At 40.8% G+C, this 15,996-nt stretch overlaps 2 protein-coding genes across 25 annotated transcripts in view; one reads left to right on the top strand and one right to left on the bottom strand.

The window, feature by feature from the left end:
• Positions 1 to 906: 906 nt before the first annotated feature.
• On the bottom strand, positions 907 to 15,854 carry RBSN (rabenosyn, RAB effector). Of its 3 annotated transcripts, none has more exons than XM_040568355.1 (11): positions 15,837 to 15,854; positions 13,480 to 13,623; positions 11,637 to 11,737; positions 10,949 to 10,994; positions 10,676 to 10,837; positions 9,526 to 9,767; positions 8,601 to 8,671; positions 6,599 to 6,685; positions 6,007 to 6,109; positions 5,540 to 5,614; positions 907 to 4,567 (listed from the first exon to the last, which is right to left on the bottom strand). In XM_040568355.1, the coding sequence occupies exons 2-11, from the start codon at positions 13,499 to 13,501 to the stop codon at positions 3,434 to 3,436; spliced, it is 2,043 nt and encodes a 680-aa protein (XP_040424289.1). In that variant the 5' UTR covers positions 13,502 to 13,623; positions 15,837 to 15,854; the 3' UTR covers positions 907 to 3,433. The 3 variants fall into 3 exon arrangements, with proteins under 3 accessions (XP_040424289.1, XP_040424290.1, XP_040424288.1); XM_040568356.1 differs by having other exon boundaries at positions 13,484 to 13,623; positions 15,837 to 15,851; XM_040568354.1 differs by lacking the exon at positions 15,837 to 15,854 and adding an exon at positions 15,317 to 15,534.
• The window catches only part of LOC121075289, a 57,450-nt gene continuing 56,849 nt past the window's right edge, over positions 15,396 to 15,996 (top strand). For 21 of the 22 annotated variants that reach the window (XR_005822879.1, XR_005822870.1, XR_005822859.1 and 18 more), the window contains exon 1: positions 15,730 to 15,895. Coding sequence is in view for 1 of the 22 variants with exons in the window: in XM_040568377.1 (XP_040424311.1) it covers positions 15,478 to 15,512; positions 15,817 to 15,895 (114 nt within the window). In the remaining 21 variants the exon portion in view is untranslated. Of the gene's footprint in view, positions 15,513 to 15,729; positions 15,896 to 15,996 lie in introns of those variants that run through there. The other variant, XM_040568377.1, reaches the window with a different exon arrangement.

The following is a 15,996-nucleotide window of genomic DNA, read 5'->3' as shown; positions in this document are numbered from 1 at the left end:
AAAGGGATCTCTTCCCATGTTCCAGTTTGTGCCCATTGCCTCTTGCTTGACACTACCATCCTTGAACCCTCTCTTCAGGTATTTGTATACATTGATAAAATTCTTCCTCCCCGCCACATGCCTTCTCCTCTTTAAGCTCTCAGCCTTTCTTTGCAAGAGAGATGCTTCTAGCCCTTAATCATCTTAGTGGCCCTTTGGACTCTAACCAGTAGCTCCAAGTCTCTCTTATACTGGGAAGCCCAGAACTGGAGCCAGAACTCCAGCTGTGGAGTAGCAGTACTTCTTACTGGTTCTATGGGGAAGGATCACGGAGCCTGCTGGCAGTAGTTTGCCTGATGCAGTCCCCAAGATCATGTTTGCTTTGAGATAGAGAAACTAGGAGTAAAAGTCGATTTCTCTTAAAAGCAGCACAGGGTTCCACAGACTTTCAGAACATTTCAAATGTTCCCACCCATTTCCAGCTTGTACTAACTGAAGACAGCCAAATGACATACTCCCAACTGAAACTGCATGCTGAAATGAAGGCCAAAAAGAAAAACCCACAAGCAAAGGAGAAGTATAGCTAGAAAACTTGACTTCCAGGTAATTCTAGTCAGCAAGTTCATTGTGCTTCATAGTCCAGTGCTGCTGCTCTGTAACTGCTTTTCCTTCAGCTGCTCCTGGACCCTGAACATGATCAGAATAGCTTCTGCCTCACCAAACAATTACAGTGTACCTATAATAGTATATAAATACATGATAGATAGTACTACAGTGCTTTGAATTATGTTGTTGCATATACCATTAAGCCAGGATTATCTATTTCTGCAGTAATTTGAACATATACTAGCATTTCTGAGCAGGTGGTTGAATACAAAATTTCACACCTACATGAATGAGCAACCTCTAAAAATCATCAAGGGCAAATACAGCACAAAATAAATGTTTATTTCATCTCTGTTTACAAAGTTTTCATACAGAGTAGTGCATGCAATTTTAACAAATGTCAATGCAAGTTATTTATTTAGCTTTATGGTTATGTCGTCTTCATTTTGTTGTGCCTTGTGAGCCTTACAGCAATCCAAATACCAGCAAATACCAAAATCCAAATACTAGTGAATGTCTTCATATTAGAGATGACTTTAGTATCAGATCGCTAGTCACATTTAACACTGACACTGATCATGAGGTATGCTAGTCTGTTACCTGCTTGTAAAAATACGTTGTTACATATACAATAAGGATACTTTATTAGTGTATTAGACTGAAAATACAAAGAATGCAAGATAGTTACAACAAGGAAAAAACACTTCTAAAAGCAAAAGCTGAAACCACTGAAACATTCTTTTTGCATCAACATCAAAAGAAGTTTTGGGTTATAATGCAGGGAGTAGTCCTCTTGACTCACAAACTAGTCTGTCTTAAATAGTTACCTTATACTACTACTTTTAAAACAATTCTGTGTATAAAGGGGATAAAGTTTAGCTATCTTAATGTGTTTCTTTATCTTGCTGCCTTCCTAAGTCTGGTGCCACAGTGCACTTTTGTGCTACTTTACAACCTTTCAGAATCCTTTGTTCTTTATTTCATTTGGTGCAAAGTAACACTAGGGGACTCAATCAACAATAATAAAACACCTAAGTATAAACCCTCAGGGTCTTATGACAACCCATTCTGCACACTTTTCAAACTCAAATTTATGCTACAGTAAAAGAACATCTATGTTCTTCAAATGGCTGCTCTAAATTATTTTGATCATTTACTAGTGTTACTGAGGATGTTTTGTTTGTTTGAAACAGAAGTTCTACAAGTCCATACCTCCACATATTTACAAAAAAGTAAAACTAGGGTTCTTGCTGTTTAGGTAGCATGATTATATCTGTGTCTCAGAAATATTACGTGATGTTCACATTATAGCTATGCTATTCATGTTATTGGAGACATAGTTAAAAGAAGTGTCCTGTTCCATACAACTGCACTTCTGTATAAGGCCACCATTATTAGCGCTGTACAGTGCGATCTGCCCAATTTCCTCTATTTCAGCTTTAATTAAATACACTCTTTTGACTAACTCCTCCCAACCACCTTTTCAAACACAGATGCCTGATGATGGACCTCTGCCTCTCAAAGGCAAAAATCAAACCAGATCAGGCACAGTCTTTTGCAGAGATACATGCTGACTTAACATTGAATGATTCTACATTTCGATATCAGTGTCTACATATCAATCTTCAGAAGCCCAGCATTAAACCTCCCTGCACCACATATGCTGGCCAACCCCTAGCCATCCCCCAGGTCACAGGTTCACACCAAGACTCCAATCTGAAGCTTCTTATTTAAGACAGATGTGCCTGATTCTCTTAATTTCTTTTGATGGGAATGAAGTATAAGATAGGACCTGCTATTTGGCACCAGCACAGCCCAGCTTTCACTGAATTCCAGTTTAGTGGCACTTCAGCTCTCCATTATAAATAGAACTTCTGTTCTCTGAATGCTATGAAGAGGGTTCCAGTCTCACAGATAAAACAAACATGATCATTCCGTTACCCAGAAGACATAAAGGAATATACAAGTTCCACAATATAGTTAGGGATTGCAGTGTCACCTTTAAAACTGTAGTTTGTGCTAGCCTGACATTCTTCTCCCTGTGAATGAGCATTTAGGTATTCATTCCCACACAGACTGGTCTCTGAAGCCAGTTCAGCTTTCTCTCTTACACTGCAATTTGTGCGTAGAGTAACTGGGAAATGAGAAATGATGAAAGGGCAGCACCCAAATTTTACTCATGAATTTTTATAAACACTTTTAAAAAGTTACTCATGTTAAGATCAGTTACAAAGTTTTTCCTCATAGTCTTAAAATCCCTTTTATGTATTAGCATTGCACAAAATTGATCTGCAGCCTGTGTATTCTGTATCTCAAAGAATCACAGCAGCCTTTTAACAGCACTTTCCTGTAACTCCATTAGGGCAACTAGGCTAGCCTGTAACACTTGTACTGTGCCATTATCAAAAGACGCATACATTTTAGAAACATTTTCATCTCTCTTTAGTCAGAGTGCCGCTTGAAAAACCAATACTACAACTAGTACAATAACACAAGAGAAAGGAGGAAAGATGACGAACCAACCCTGAAACCATTTCCAAGTTGTAGTTCCCTGTTACCACTTAACTCTTTTGACCAAAATAAATACACAATAAGACCAATTACCACTAAGAGGGTCGTAACAAGTTATTGTAAAATTTCTTAGTATAAGTGTTCAAGACCAGCAGCATTCCTCAATTTTCTTTCTTCAAGGCTGAGTAGTAGTGGAAATACGTGAATGAAAGTGCATAAAAAAATCCCACAAGATTCTCCCAATTCCCTCTTGTAACCTGTGCTCCTGTTTATCTGTTCTACTTTCCCATCTTTAACAGTGGACATGAAATAATTATTACACAGCCCTACTGCTGCTTCAACAGTTGGATTTCTCCTTTTGTTTTGCTAAGGTGTACTTCAATTCCTTCAAATTCTCTGTCAGTACCTCCACCTCATCCATTCTCCCACTATGTTTGGCATCAAATATATAGGCTTTGATATTATCTATCTGTTGGAGAAGCAGTTCCTCCTCTATAGCCTCCTCTTCTGAGATCTCATTGCCATCCTCCACTTCAAAGGGATTGGTAGAAGATCCCTCTTCAAATGGATTCCCAGAATTCCAATTGCCCCCAGACTCTTGACATGGATTTTCATCCTCTTCAAAGGGGTTTGAAGTACTGACAGATGCTCCATTAGTTTGTTCATCCTCCTCATTCTCAAATGGATTATATTCTTTTTTATCACTTTGTAGAACAGCGTTAGAGAAAGAAATCAGTGGAGAAATGTCTTTGGCAAATGGGTTAGCAGGATCTTCATCTGATAGAGGGGTATCTGCTTCATCTTCAAAGGGGTTTAGACAGGCTGCCCTATTCTGGTCTTTGTCGCACTGTGGGACATTCTGAGGTTTGACTGGAAAGATAAAGTACTCTTTAGCTGGCGGCTGTTGAACAGCAGAAGTTTCAAAACTTGGGTTCCCTTTCATCTGAGTAATATCCAAATCCAATCCATGTGCTATCAAGTTCTGATTCTCTTTTGCAACTTCATGCTGATGCTGCTTGACTTCTCTGAAGTCTAAGGAGTGTGTCCTTGCATGTTGAGACATGAATTTGTGGTGTTCTCTTTCCCATTCTTTTTCACAAAGGACCTGAAGTTCCTCCTTCTGCATCTCTTCCTCTTCTGCCTGTTTTCTAGAAAGCTCAATAGCTTTCAGAGTTTGTTGTTGATCGTATTCATCCTGAAGCTGCCTCAGGTTCTCTTGCAACATACGGACCTCGTCTAGCCGATTAGCCGCTTTTGCTTGCTTAATAAAGGATGTGATGTTGTCAATCTGCTGAAGAAGTGGGTCTGCTATCTCACATTGTCGAGATATGCTAGATGTAGGTAACCAGCCTTCAGATTTCCTGACTGTTCCTTTTTTTAGGTGACTTGCATCACCGTTAACTGCAGCTACAGATCTGGAAGTTGAGTCCTTCTGCTTTTCCTCTTGTCTTCTGTGTGTTTCAAGAGCCGCCTAAAACAAACATGTAGGGAGAGAACACCACGATTTATTTATTTTTAATATCCATAGGTACAAAAAGTTAGGCTTTATCTACCTTAGACACTGCTGCCACAAACAGATCAGTTCCATTTTTGCTTACTCTGCAGAAAATGGTCATTTTCATAATATTACCTAGATGCTTCCCTTCAGTTTATTTATGAAGGTACTTAATACCCCTTCATATCTGCCTGTACAAACTTGAGGGCAAGGAGGAGCAGTGACAGTGTTATACACAGAGCAGAAAATGCCTAATCCAACTGTCCAAAGAGTGGCCTCAAACTGATTTGTACAGTAACTGTATCACAGTCAACTATAGCAGGTACTTCTGTAATAGAGCATCAGTGTTAAAGATCACTGATGATACTAGCTTTTGGAATGCAATGATTTTTATTTCTCAACTTCTACCTCAACATAAAGTTGGTTTATTTTACATTTAGTGATGTCCTCCCTCCTAACTGGAAAAAAAATAATCCCAAACCTCTCTGAAGATGCATCCTTATTCTAGATATTGTTCTTCCTTTTTTTTTTTTAAAACCACCTAAAGAAGTCTCCGAATTCTACTTGTGCAAATGAACTCCAGAACACAATTTGAAAATCCACGTAAGCTAAGATACTTAAAGGCTTTCTGTTGCAGTACTGCAGAGCAACAGCACGAGTAAGCAAGTCATTGCTACTTTCTAGAAGTACCCAGCTCTCAGTACTGACCTCTGTCTCTCTGTTCTGGGTAGAAATACACTAACTGTATTACACAAATCCCTGAAAATGGACATGGAGTGATCGACAGCAAAAAAATTTTTTTGAAGTCCAGTGTTAAGGACAGCTATTCATTCATACACACAGAGGTACTAATACATTGAGATTAACTCTGAGTTGTAAATAACTGTGCATGTCTTTGAGACCTTGAAGGAGGCCCTCATACAAGATACAGATCTTAACCTGTCTTACCATATGCAGTCTTCTCTTCTTCAGTTCTTCGTACTGATCTTTGGTTGGCAGGGACATTAGGCCAAGCAGTTTTTCCTGGCAAAAATTGAAATATTTACAGTTTTACTTGCAGGCGGTCAGCCAAGTTTTCAGGATTTTTTTTTTTCTTGAATATAAAAATACCACCAACAGAACACAGACAAATAGGAGGGACTTCTACACTATAGTTACTGCTGCAAGTCTGAGCATATCATGGCTGCCTTAACTATACCGCTAGCTAGGCTCAACCTCCACCAGAGACAAAGCAAAGATCTCTTAAGCCCCGGAACACAATACTGCTCTGACTACACTATCCATTCAGTGGAACTACAGAAAAATCCACAGAACTAAACATTCTGTCAAAATAGTTTTAAACCACGGGGATGCCCAGCAAAGAAGACAATACTACATAAAACTTAAATTCAGCTCGTAACGTATGTTTAATTTACCTGAACAAAAAGTGTAGCTGAGTATCTTATCATTCTCTGAAGCTGTAGTGTTTTAGGATGAGGTTGGGGCTCTTCATGCAAGCCTAGATTCAAAATCTTCTTACTGAATCAAAGCAAATGTACGATCTCATCAGTTCAAAAACAAGGGCCAAGGAAAATAAAACAGAAAATGAGGCAGACAGTATCAAATTAACATTTTCCAATGTTCTTTTAGGTAAACCATTCTAGATATTACAAATTGTAACACTTAAAAAAAACTATGCCTCTATTTGTCTCCTCTGCACTTAAGTTATTTTCACTACAAAGGAATGTATGGTTGGAAAAGGAAGTAGAGCTTGATAGCGCACAGCAACAGCATCTACCTTTCAACATCCTCATTACAACTGAGCAGACAAGTTGACTATGAATAAGCAGGTAGATGCTACACAAACATAGGCCCCAACAGTTGAGAATAAGAAAAACTACAGAAGTCATCACAGAAGGATATACAGCACAAGCTGTATTGGAAGAGGAAAAAAAAAATCCTGTTTTTCTTTATTGTTATGATGCACATGAGAGAAAGCAAGAGACAGCTCACACACACTTTCTTTACCTTAAGGCATCTATAAATTCATATACTCTTTGAATCTCCACTCTCAAGTCATTTGCATGTTCAAGACTGTAAGTCGTCTCCCCGGCACTAAGAAATAAATATAACTTTATTGTAAGCCGTGCATCAAGCTAATAATAAATACAACACTGGAAGTTATCCCAAGGAGATGTCAACAAATGTAAGGATAGCTAATCCTTTAAAATGCTTTTATTTTGAGCTCATTGTGTTTAAAAGCCTTTTCATTCTGACAGAAGTGGAAAGTGATAATCAACTTATGAATGTGAAGATTTAATAGATCATTTTATTTATGATTTTATTATTTACACTTATAGGAGAAACTGGATTTTAATACAAGAAGAATCCCACTCTATCAATAATATCTAAAATGTACACAACCTAACAAATACATTTATTCTGTTTTTTTTTCCAGGCCACTGGGTGCAGAAAAAAAATGAAAAAACACTCACTGATTGAATAAGCAACTATACCACTAAAATAGTTCTCTCTGCTTACATTTGTCAGAAAGCAAGTCTACAACCCCATATGAGTGTCATACTTAAGATGCTAGCAACTAACTGCATCTACACGGAGATCCAATCACTAGAATCCTGTATTTATTGAGAAAACAAATTAACATTTAACAGGGAAGACTCTTCACAAGTTTTTAAGCTTCCCTCTCCTTTTATATCTCAAATACACAAAATAATGATCATGCCCTCAAAAATAACTTTTCAGGACTCAGTACTAGTCAGAATGAAGTATGCAATGCAAAATCCTTAGTGTAACACTTATCTCTTAATCTGCAAAACTTGTAAGATCCTTAGTGGGTCAGCTAAGTCACAAGTGACCATACCTTAACATTTAAATATCTGCCTCTATAAGAACTGAACACAGATGAATAGTTGTATCTGTGTTTAGATTTACTAAGTGAAACCTGAATAAAGGAAGGAACCCCCCAATTAATTCAACAACATAAAAAGTCAGGAAGTCAAGTAGGGAAAACAAAACCACTCACATTTTTGTAAGGGTTTAAAGAAATGCAAAACGTGATTGTTGTTACAATCCTTTTGAGGGGAGATCCTAGTGCTCTTTAAGAGGTGATCAAACATTGTAATTTGGGAAGGAGTCAAGATCCAAGTCAGCACAGTATACACCATGTATGCATTTGTGCATACTGCTAATTCTCTGAAATTTTCACTATGTTATGAAAAAAATATTTTTAGTAGTACAAATTCAGATTAAAAACAACCCTCATAGTAGCCTACTTCACATCTCCTTTGGAACAACTTCCAGAAATTTGCTGTACAGCTTCCTTCTTTGCCCTATAAGCTCCTTGAAATCCATCAATTTCAGCAATACCGCAAATGGCAGAAGTGACTTTTTTATAGCCAAGAAATGTACTGTTTTTCCCTCTAGTCTTCACTACTCTATTACATTTCATACATTAAGCACATGTGGCAGGCTTATATTACATTTATTCAGTATGGCAAGTCTTTCAGCAGGTCATTACAATTAAGGATGTAAGTAATGTAAGTCCTAATTATATTCAGTTCTGTAACATTAAATTCTGACTATGCTTAAATCAGAAGCTGTATTTAAGACTGATAAAACCATAGAATTTCTCCCATTCTACAAGTTGAAAGCATAACCCTAGCATTATTACTTTTTAAAAATTATTTTTAAATACAAATTTATGGGAAGAAAATATTAATCCAGGCACCCAAGTGATGCACCAAAACTCTGGAATTAATAAGTCATATGTTAATTAGTAAGAGATCACAGGGATGACACTCATCAGCTTTAATACTTGCTTTAATAATCTATTCCATTAATTAACATTGGGTTTGGACAGGTATTTGTCTAGATTTTTAAAAAAATAGAGTACTTTCTCATGACCTACACAATCTTGTAGCCTTAGCACACCACTTCTTTACTACTTCTCATTCTTACAGCTGCATAAAAACGCATATATTCACAAACAAAATTAGTAAATAGGGCTTACTTTAGCGATTCTGCCATCTTTATATATTCTGGCGCCTTCTGGTCAACCTTCTCCATACAGAGTCGGAGTTTCTTATTTAAACAAAGTGTATAAAAAGAACTCGCGTCAAAACACAAATGTAAGCACATGCTGACATAAGCCTTTCAATGTGCCTATGCACACTCCAAGCTAACAGTGATGAAAGCCATTTGACTATTAAGGATCACAGCGCCCTTCAGCTGTCCTCAGAATACAGATGCCATGGTCAGGAACAGAGAGAATCACCTGCAAGGTGAACTTGAATTCAGAAGCTGTTCTAATGGGAAACTTAGGCAACTTCTAGTCTTAGTTTCCTCACAGAGAGCATCAACAGAAAGTCCCATTAATACTAACCTTGGGGCTGGGAGAAAGGCTTACAGACTGTATTGAATACCCAATGACTGTCAGTACCTGCTATCAAAGCATATTTGAACATAAAAGTTCCAGCCATACACTGTTGGTCAATTTAGATGGTTCCAAAAAGTATTTCCCACCGGTGTGAGGACAGAGTGCTGACAACATGAAGTCGTACAGTTCCAGTGCAGCCCATTAACAAAGCGCACAGCACATCACTGGTTTAATAAGGACTGTTCTGAGGAATCCCAGTTGACATAGTTCACAATTTTAAGAGGCAACTCAGAACTATTAGTTTCAGATGCAGAGAATAAAGCTGTGCCTTAAAATGAGGGTTTAAGTTATCATGGGATGTAAGTACTACATGGCACCTGGCTCCATCATTTCAGATTTTTCTTTGTTATGTGGCATCAACACCCAATACAGTCTATCTGTACGCAGGCAAATACTAAGCCATAAATAGCTTGGACATGACAGAACAAGCCAGAAACCAAGTAGCAACAACTGCAGGTATATATACTGAGTATGAAAGCAGCAAGGAGCTTGATTTTACCTCATAGAGTTTCACAATCTCTGGAGTGTATTCTCTCTCATCAATCTGTTGTTCTCTTTTCAGCAGGGTGTCTTTGCAGTGCTGGCAACAACGGATTCGGTCATCATCCTTCTCATCCAGAACTGAGCTTACACTGCTTATGCTGCTAATGCTGCCACGGCGGGAGCCATGGACGCTATTAGGTGAAGAGCTTGGGCTAGTATGAGAACTCAAGGCCTCTTTGCTGGCACTGGTGAGTTTGCCTAGAAGTTATACACAGGTAATTTTACATTGATTGGAGAGACCAACAGATTTTACCAACACAAATTAATTGAACTTTTAACCGAAGCTAGTATTACCCGAAATACTAGAAAACTGTCTTGAAAAAGTTTGCTGAAAGACATGCAAGGAACCCACGACAACCAGATCTACAAGTCAGAATTTGGGTCTTCACTGTAAGATCCTGCTCTATTCTAAAAGCAGCTAGAGAGCACTCTACTGGGAACCACTTACATTCTTTATGCCTAGAAACATTCTCACATTATCCTGAGTTGAACGTTGGAGCTTGCATAGTTACAAAACAGTGTGTGGAAAAGAGGTACGTTAATGCTGTACTTATTTTGTGCTTGAACTCTCTGAAGATCCCAATTAACATCATTTATTTCCACAGAAAATAGTTTCCTCTCCAATGCACTAGATAAGGAAGGAAACTAAAGTTGAAAGTGCTTCCTAACAGGCTTGTGGATGAATTCCCTTGATGTCAACATTTGGACAATCGTGGGCAAGATTTGAAATATCCGCAGCAGTTTTAAATGTCAAGAACTTCTGGAGTTATAACTCCAAGAATTAATACCTCCAGAGCTATGGTACTCAGTACTATTTTGGAATATGCCACATCTAGTAATATTATGTACTAGTATATTCTAGCAACTTTTTCAGCATTATGCAACACTTCCCAATCTGAAGAAGGAACAGAGACAAAGACTGTAGAAATCATTCTTACTCTGTTTTGCAGACAAGTGTCTGCAGGGAACTGACTGACACACTGAAGAATGAGTTTCCCATGCAAACAGAATATTAAGCTTGTTTTCTTGTTCCAAAAAGCCAGGATGCCATTAGCACCCTGAGTGAGATAAGGAAAGGAGGAATTAACACTACCCACTGCACTTACTTGCCAAAGGAAGACTGACAAGTTCCATGCACTTCTTGCACATAATAGACCCACAAAGGCGGCAATGGTGACGTCGATTTCGAATACTGAACTTACTGCCACAGTCTGGGCAGAATGGAACATCCTGATCATTGACCCAAGGCACAACAGACTTCTCTATAGCTACAATCGGGTGGAGAGGGAGGGAATACACACAATGTAAGATATTCATTCAATTAATTCCTTTGCTGGTAAACTATAGCAGCAAGTAGTCTGAGGTAAGCTCATACCAACCTCTTATTTTAGCGGACTCAGTATTTGCTCTGTCAAACGATGTAAGCTAGTAGAAGACAAACAACACATTCAAGAAAACTGTACTTTTGTAAGAAAAAAAAGGCAAAAACTCCACAACCTCCTAACCCCCCATCCCATCCCCACAGGAAAAGTCTGCCATTTTTAAAAGCCTGTTTTACATTAGATTCCTGCAACCTTCCTGATTGTTTCTAATGCCATATTCAGACAAGTAGTGCTAACCAATTACTGCCAAACCTGCTCCAGTCAGAGCATTTGGACATAATTCTTAGGTCATCCAACATTATTGCAAGTAAAAATGCAAATAAATCATATGTCAGTGGTGGATTTTGCTGAACGACGAGCTGGAAAAATCCTGACAAATGTTAGGGAGAAACTTTGTAAGGTGAAAGATGGAGAAAACGTACAGAAAAAACAGATGGTTCTTAAGTACATGAAAACAGCATTTTCAGTTTGAAAATACTGCACAGAAACAGAATTCATATGTGCAGTACAGAGTCAGACCAAACTACATAAGGATAAAAAAAGAACAGTAACTTGTAAAGAGTCATAATTTACTATCCTTTAAAAAGTGCACTGCTGCATAAATGTGCACCCTTCACACTAAAACATGACTATATGTCTAGGAAACATTTAAGAGACTAGAATATTAAAAAAACAGCAAAATTACCTTTTCTAACCTGATTATTAACTTATTGACTTCAACTACATAGTGATCAATCCTGGCTGCTCGGTGTTTCTTAAAATCAGAAAGATGGCTTCTCATAGCACCTTGGGAGAGAGCAGAAAGTTTTCAGAGTCACCTAGGTGTTTTACATGGATTTAAATGCATATAAATGCCTCTTGAAAGGCAGCTATCCCTTCTTTTTCACCATTTATTTCTCAGGTTCAAATGGCATTTTAACGACATTAGGATCCTAAGTTTTTGCGGTTCTGCTCCACATAAAACATGTGGATTAAAGCCTAATAAATGGTGTTTTATTTCTACTACAGAAAAACTAAGAACACTACGTTAAAGAGAACATCTGCAATATTTTTTTTTTAATCTCTATCCCTCAGTTACATTTGGCAACCTATTATCAGCTAGCACTTATCTCAAAACCAGCTCCCATTATTTCCTGACTACATCTAGAACAAAGGCAAGATGCAGGTCCAGTGATTATTTGAGGTCTACACAACAACATCTTCTTTCAGATTTCTGATCATCCTTCTCACTTTTAGAGGTCTGAACCAAATCCTCAATCACAGTTCAGATCTACAGAAATGTCATCACCAAGTACACAGAAGATCAGTACAGCATCTATTTAAGAAATACACAATTCATTCTCAACAAAATCGGGTTTAAGTTTTAATCCTTTTCTTAATAACATAAACCAGATACTGAAAAATCAAAGACACAGACAAAGTATAAGTTATCTTTCTTCTGTCTGGTAGAACACAAAAGTAGATGTTGCTCTTTGACACTAACTGTACAAACAAAGGACATCACTTCCTCATTCTAACAAAAGATGTAAAAAACCCTAAATAGCCGAATTCATAGGAATGGGAGAGCCCCTCTGGCTAACTGAATTCAATCTCTGATTTGGAGACATTACAGGACCCCTTTCACAAATCCACCAAATCCTATCCTAAAATCGCTAAGGTTCATATTCCCCACTCTGATCAGAAACCTTATGTTAATTCACTGCTTAAATTTATTCTTAGCTACTAATTTTGACTATTTCAGCAGCAATCATGGTATGAAGTCAAAAGTACAATGATCTGCAGAACTCAGACTCAAAGGACAAAGTCCTCGTCTGCCAGCAGCACAGGAAAACTCCCAGGACCCGCAAGAGACAGTGCCGTCTCCTCTCCCTGAAAACAATCATAAAATTTCTGCAATAGTAAAAGGCAATTTCCAGTAACAGTATTTGTAATTAATGGCTCAGTCAACACATTATGTAACTTTTGCAAAGTTTAAATCTATAGCCATAGTTGTTTTATTTTTGTTTGATTAATTTAAACCTCTTTTTGATGTGAGATTACCTATACCTCAAATCCAAAGAAATAGCTGAAAGAGTTCAAATCAGGGGACAAGCATTTTGTCAGGCATATAAGCTAACATCTACTTTAACAGTAACCCAAAAGGCAGAGATTTAATATAGCGATAGCTTATTAATCAGTGGATTATCTGTTTTGTTAAAAGCCACAAGATGCATGCAGAACACCTCAAAGCTAGATGAACGGTGCTAAATATGTATCCAGCAAAACTCAACAGCTCAGGTACAGTGAAATAACCACCATGCTCTCAAGGGGTTTGGGTCTTGATTCTATAACACACACACGTATTTTCCACATCACCCCACACAACGTAGGCAGGCTGCACAGAATCAATATGCAAGCCATAACCCCATGCTACAGTAAATCAAATGCAATACAGACAATTCCATGCAGCTTCAGCAAAACTGTTCAATTTCCCCAGCAAAGATTAAAATAAGAGTTACCCCCCCTGCGTATCACTCTAGCTCTCCTACCTACTTCTTGGGGCTCCCACATGTATGGATCTATTCCACCATAGCTGAATGATTCATATCGCTCCTGACATCCGGAGTCAGTTCTGCCATCTCCTTCTTGTTTCAGTAGTTTCTTCTTCGCTCTCTTGGCCTTCTGGACTAGATCTGAAAAAGATAAACCCACATACCAAACAGGAGACAGTTAGTTACCTGGTATTTGCCATGTGAAACCAGCATGGAATACTCCCTATCTTTCAACACAAATCTTTTTCCTTGATAATAAGTCAACACGTCCTGTTTAGAACCAGAGCGTGGTTCAGAGTCACAGGTGACACGAAATGCTCTTTGTTATCCGTCAAAGTACTGCTAAGGTCCTAATAGCAAACCAGTAGTCTTAGGCACTCCATTCAGGGACATTGCTGTAAACAGTAAACCGTATTAAATTGCGGGACCCCATGCCACAGCACATGGGGACACCATGTACGTACTATCTCTTAATTCCCAGTGATTTGTGTCAGATTCGAGTGTGTTCAACACTTTCTTTGTATTTTGGCACAAAGTCCAAGTTAAGAATTTCAATATGCTTGTACATCTAAATAAGTTCAAAAGTATTAAACAGATCAGTGCATTATTTTCATACAAATGCTAGTGAGAGGAGAGCAGTCTCCTGGGCCAAAAACAAGACTGGGAACTTGAAATTTGAGCATTTTTATTGCCCTTGCATCTGTGCTCTCCTCTGGATATTCTATCTCCTAGAATTAGTTCAATTAGAAAAAAAAACAGAATGCAGATATTTTATATTCAATAAAAGAAGCGTTTGGGAAATCTTAGGAAGACTAAGCTGTTGTTTTCTTCTTATCACAATGAAAACCATATTGTTGTTCTGGCTTAAACACTCGACTGAAGCAAGCGTCTGTAATTCACCTACTTACGACAGCGGCATGCCCATGAAGAGAACATGACTGCACTACTGGCCAGTCTACCTCCACTGTCCAAGAACAAGACAGTGCTAACAGCTGAGACGTAGCCAGACTGATGGAAAGCAAATTCAAGACTTAAGAAATACTCAGCTGTGCTACTCTTAAGATAGGCTTGTTAAAAACACAAACTTTCCTCAGAAAAGAGACTTTTGAAATAATGACCGTTGATCTCCGAGGGAAGTGAAAAAAGTAAAAGCGAAGGCTTTTTATATGGAACACACAGATCTACCACCAAATTTTGCATACTCTTCCCTCCATGTAAAGTGATACTATGTACGCTTGGTGGGGGGGGAGGAAGTTGTACTTTAGTTAACAGGAGTACAAAGGGATTTTCCACACACCAGTAAAAGCCAGTAGTCCATAGCAGAACTCAGGGACGCTCCCTGCATCTACTGCCAGCTCCACCATACAAATTCTTTCCCACCTTTCCCCCCCCACCATCCTTCCTTAACCAATCCCTAGAGTTTTAGCTGCTGTCAAACCAAGGGACGAATGAATTGGTACCTGACAAGTACCAGAGATCGCCCGTGTTCTGCAAGGTCTTTGATTAATGCTTGGGAATTCACTTGCCTTACAGTGTAAAACAGAGGGCTCTCTCACTGAACACACAAAGAAACAAAAAACACACCAAGACCCCCCAGCCACCCGCGCCAGTAACAAAGCCCACGCGTGCGGTCAGACATCCGGGGAGCGGGGCCTCTCCCGCGCCCGCACACCGGGAAGGGCGGGGCGCGGCGCCAGGAACCGCGCCCGGCCCCGGCCCCGGCCCCAGCCCGCTCCGACGAGGCCGGGGCCCCGCGCCCCGCAGCCCGGTGACCGCGGTGCTTCGGCGGCTGAGGTGCTGCCGCTGCCCGGGGCCCGCCGCGCCGCGCCCTTACTTCGGAGCTGCGCCCTGACGTCCCTGTCCTCGCCCGAGTGCTCCTGCTCGTAGTGCGCCTGCAGCTGGTGGAACGCGCGGAGGTCCTTCAGGCACAGCGGGCACAGGAAGCCTTCCCGCACCTCCGCCGGGTCCCCGAAGGGCGGCGGACAGCCACACGCCATGGCGCCGCCTCGGCTCGGCTCAGCTCAGCTCAGCGGCGGCCCCGCGGCGAGGCGCGACGGCATCGTCCTTCGCGCTCCTGCAACGGGGAGACGCGGGGCGTCGGGACGGGACGGGACGGGACGGGACCTCCCCGACCCCACGGCCTTTCCCTGCCTGCCGGGCGGGGGCCGGGGGGCTGGCACAGCCGGAAGGGACCGCGGCGGGGCGGGGCCGCGCAGGCGCGGGAGGCGGCACGCAGGGGGCGGGGCCGCGCCTCGCGCCGCCGGCCGAGGGTCCCCGCCCCGCCCCGCCCCGCCCCGCCCCGCCCGGCCGAGGGGCGCCGCCGGCCCTGAGGCCCTCAGCTCACCTCAGCTCACCTCAGTTCAGCCCGGCCCGCCTCAGCCCGCCTCGGCGCGGCCCGGCCGCCAGGCAGAAGGTGCGGGCCTCCAGCGGCAGGGGGCCGCGGGCCGCCGCCCGCCCCGGAGCAGCGGCGCCCGGCGGAGGGCGGAGCGAGCGCCGGGCCGTCGGGGGGGCGGG

The sequence above is a fragment of the Cygnus olor genome, chromosome 10 (assembly GCF_009769625.2).
Source record: "Cygnus olor isolate bCygOlo1 chromosome 10, bCygOlo1.pri.v2, whole genome shotgun sequence".
Classification (NCBI taxonomy): domain Eukaryota; kingdom Metazoa; phylum Chordata; class Aves; order Anseriformes; family Anatidae; genus Cygnus; species Cygnus olor.
Note: the sequence above shows the minus strand (reverse complement) of the source record. Positions and strands in the feature narration are given on the sequence as shown.

Coding starts and splice junctions, on each gene's coding strand:
- RBSN (XM_040568354.1), bottom strand. CDS start 15,479: ATGGCGTGTGGCTGTCCGCCGCCCTTCGGGGACCCGGCGGAGGTGCGG. Junction 10,838..10,948: donor TGAGTCCGCTAAAATAAGAG/GTTGGTATGAGC, acceptor ACCCGATTGTAG/CTATAGAGAAGTCTGTTGTG. Junction 6,686..8,600: donor AAGATGGCAGAATCGCTAAA/GTAAGCCCTATT, acceptor TTTATTTCTTAG/TGCCGGGGAGACGACTTACA.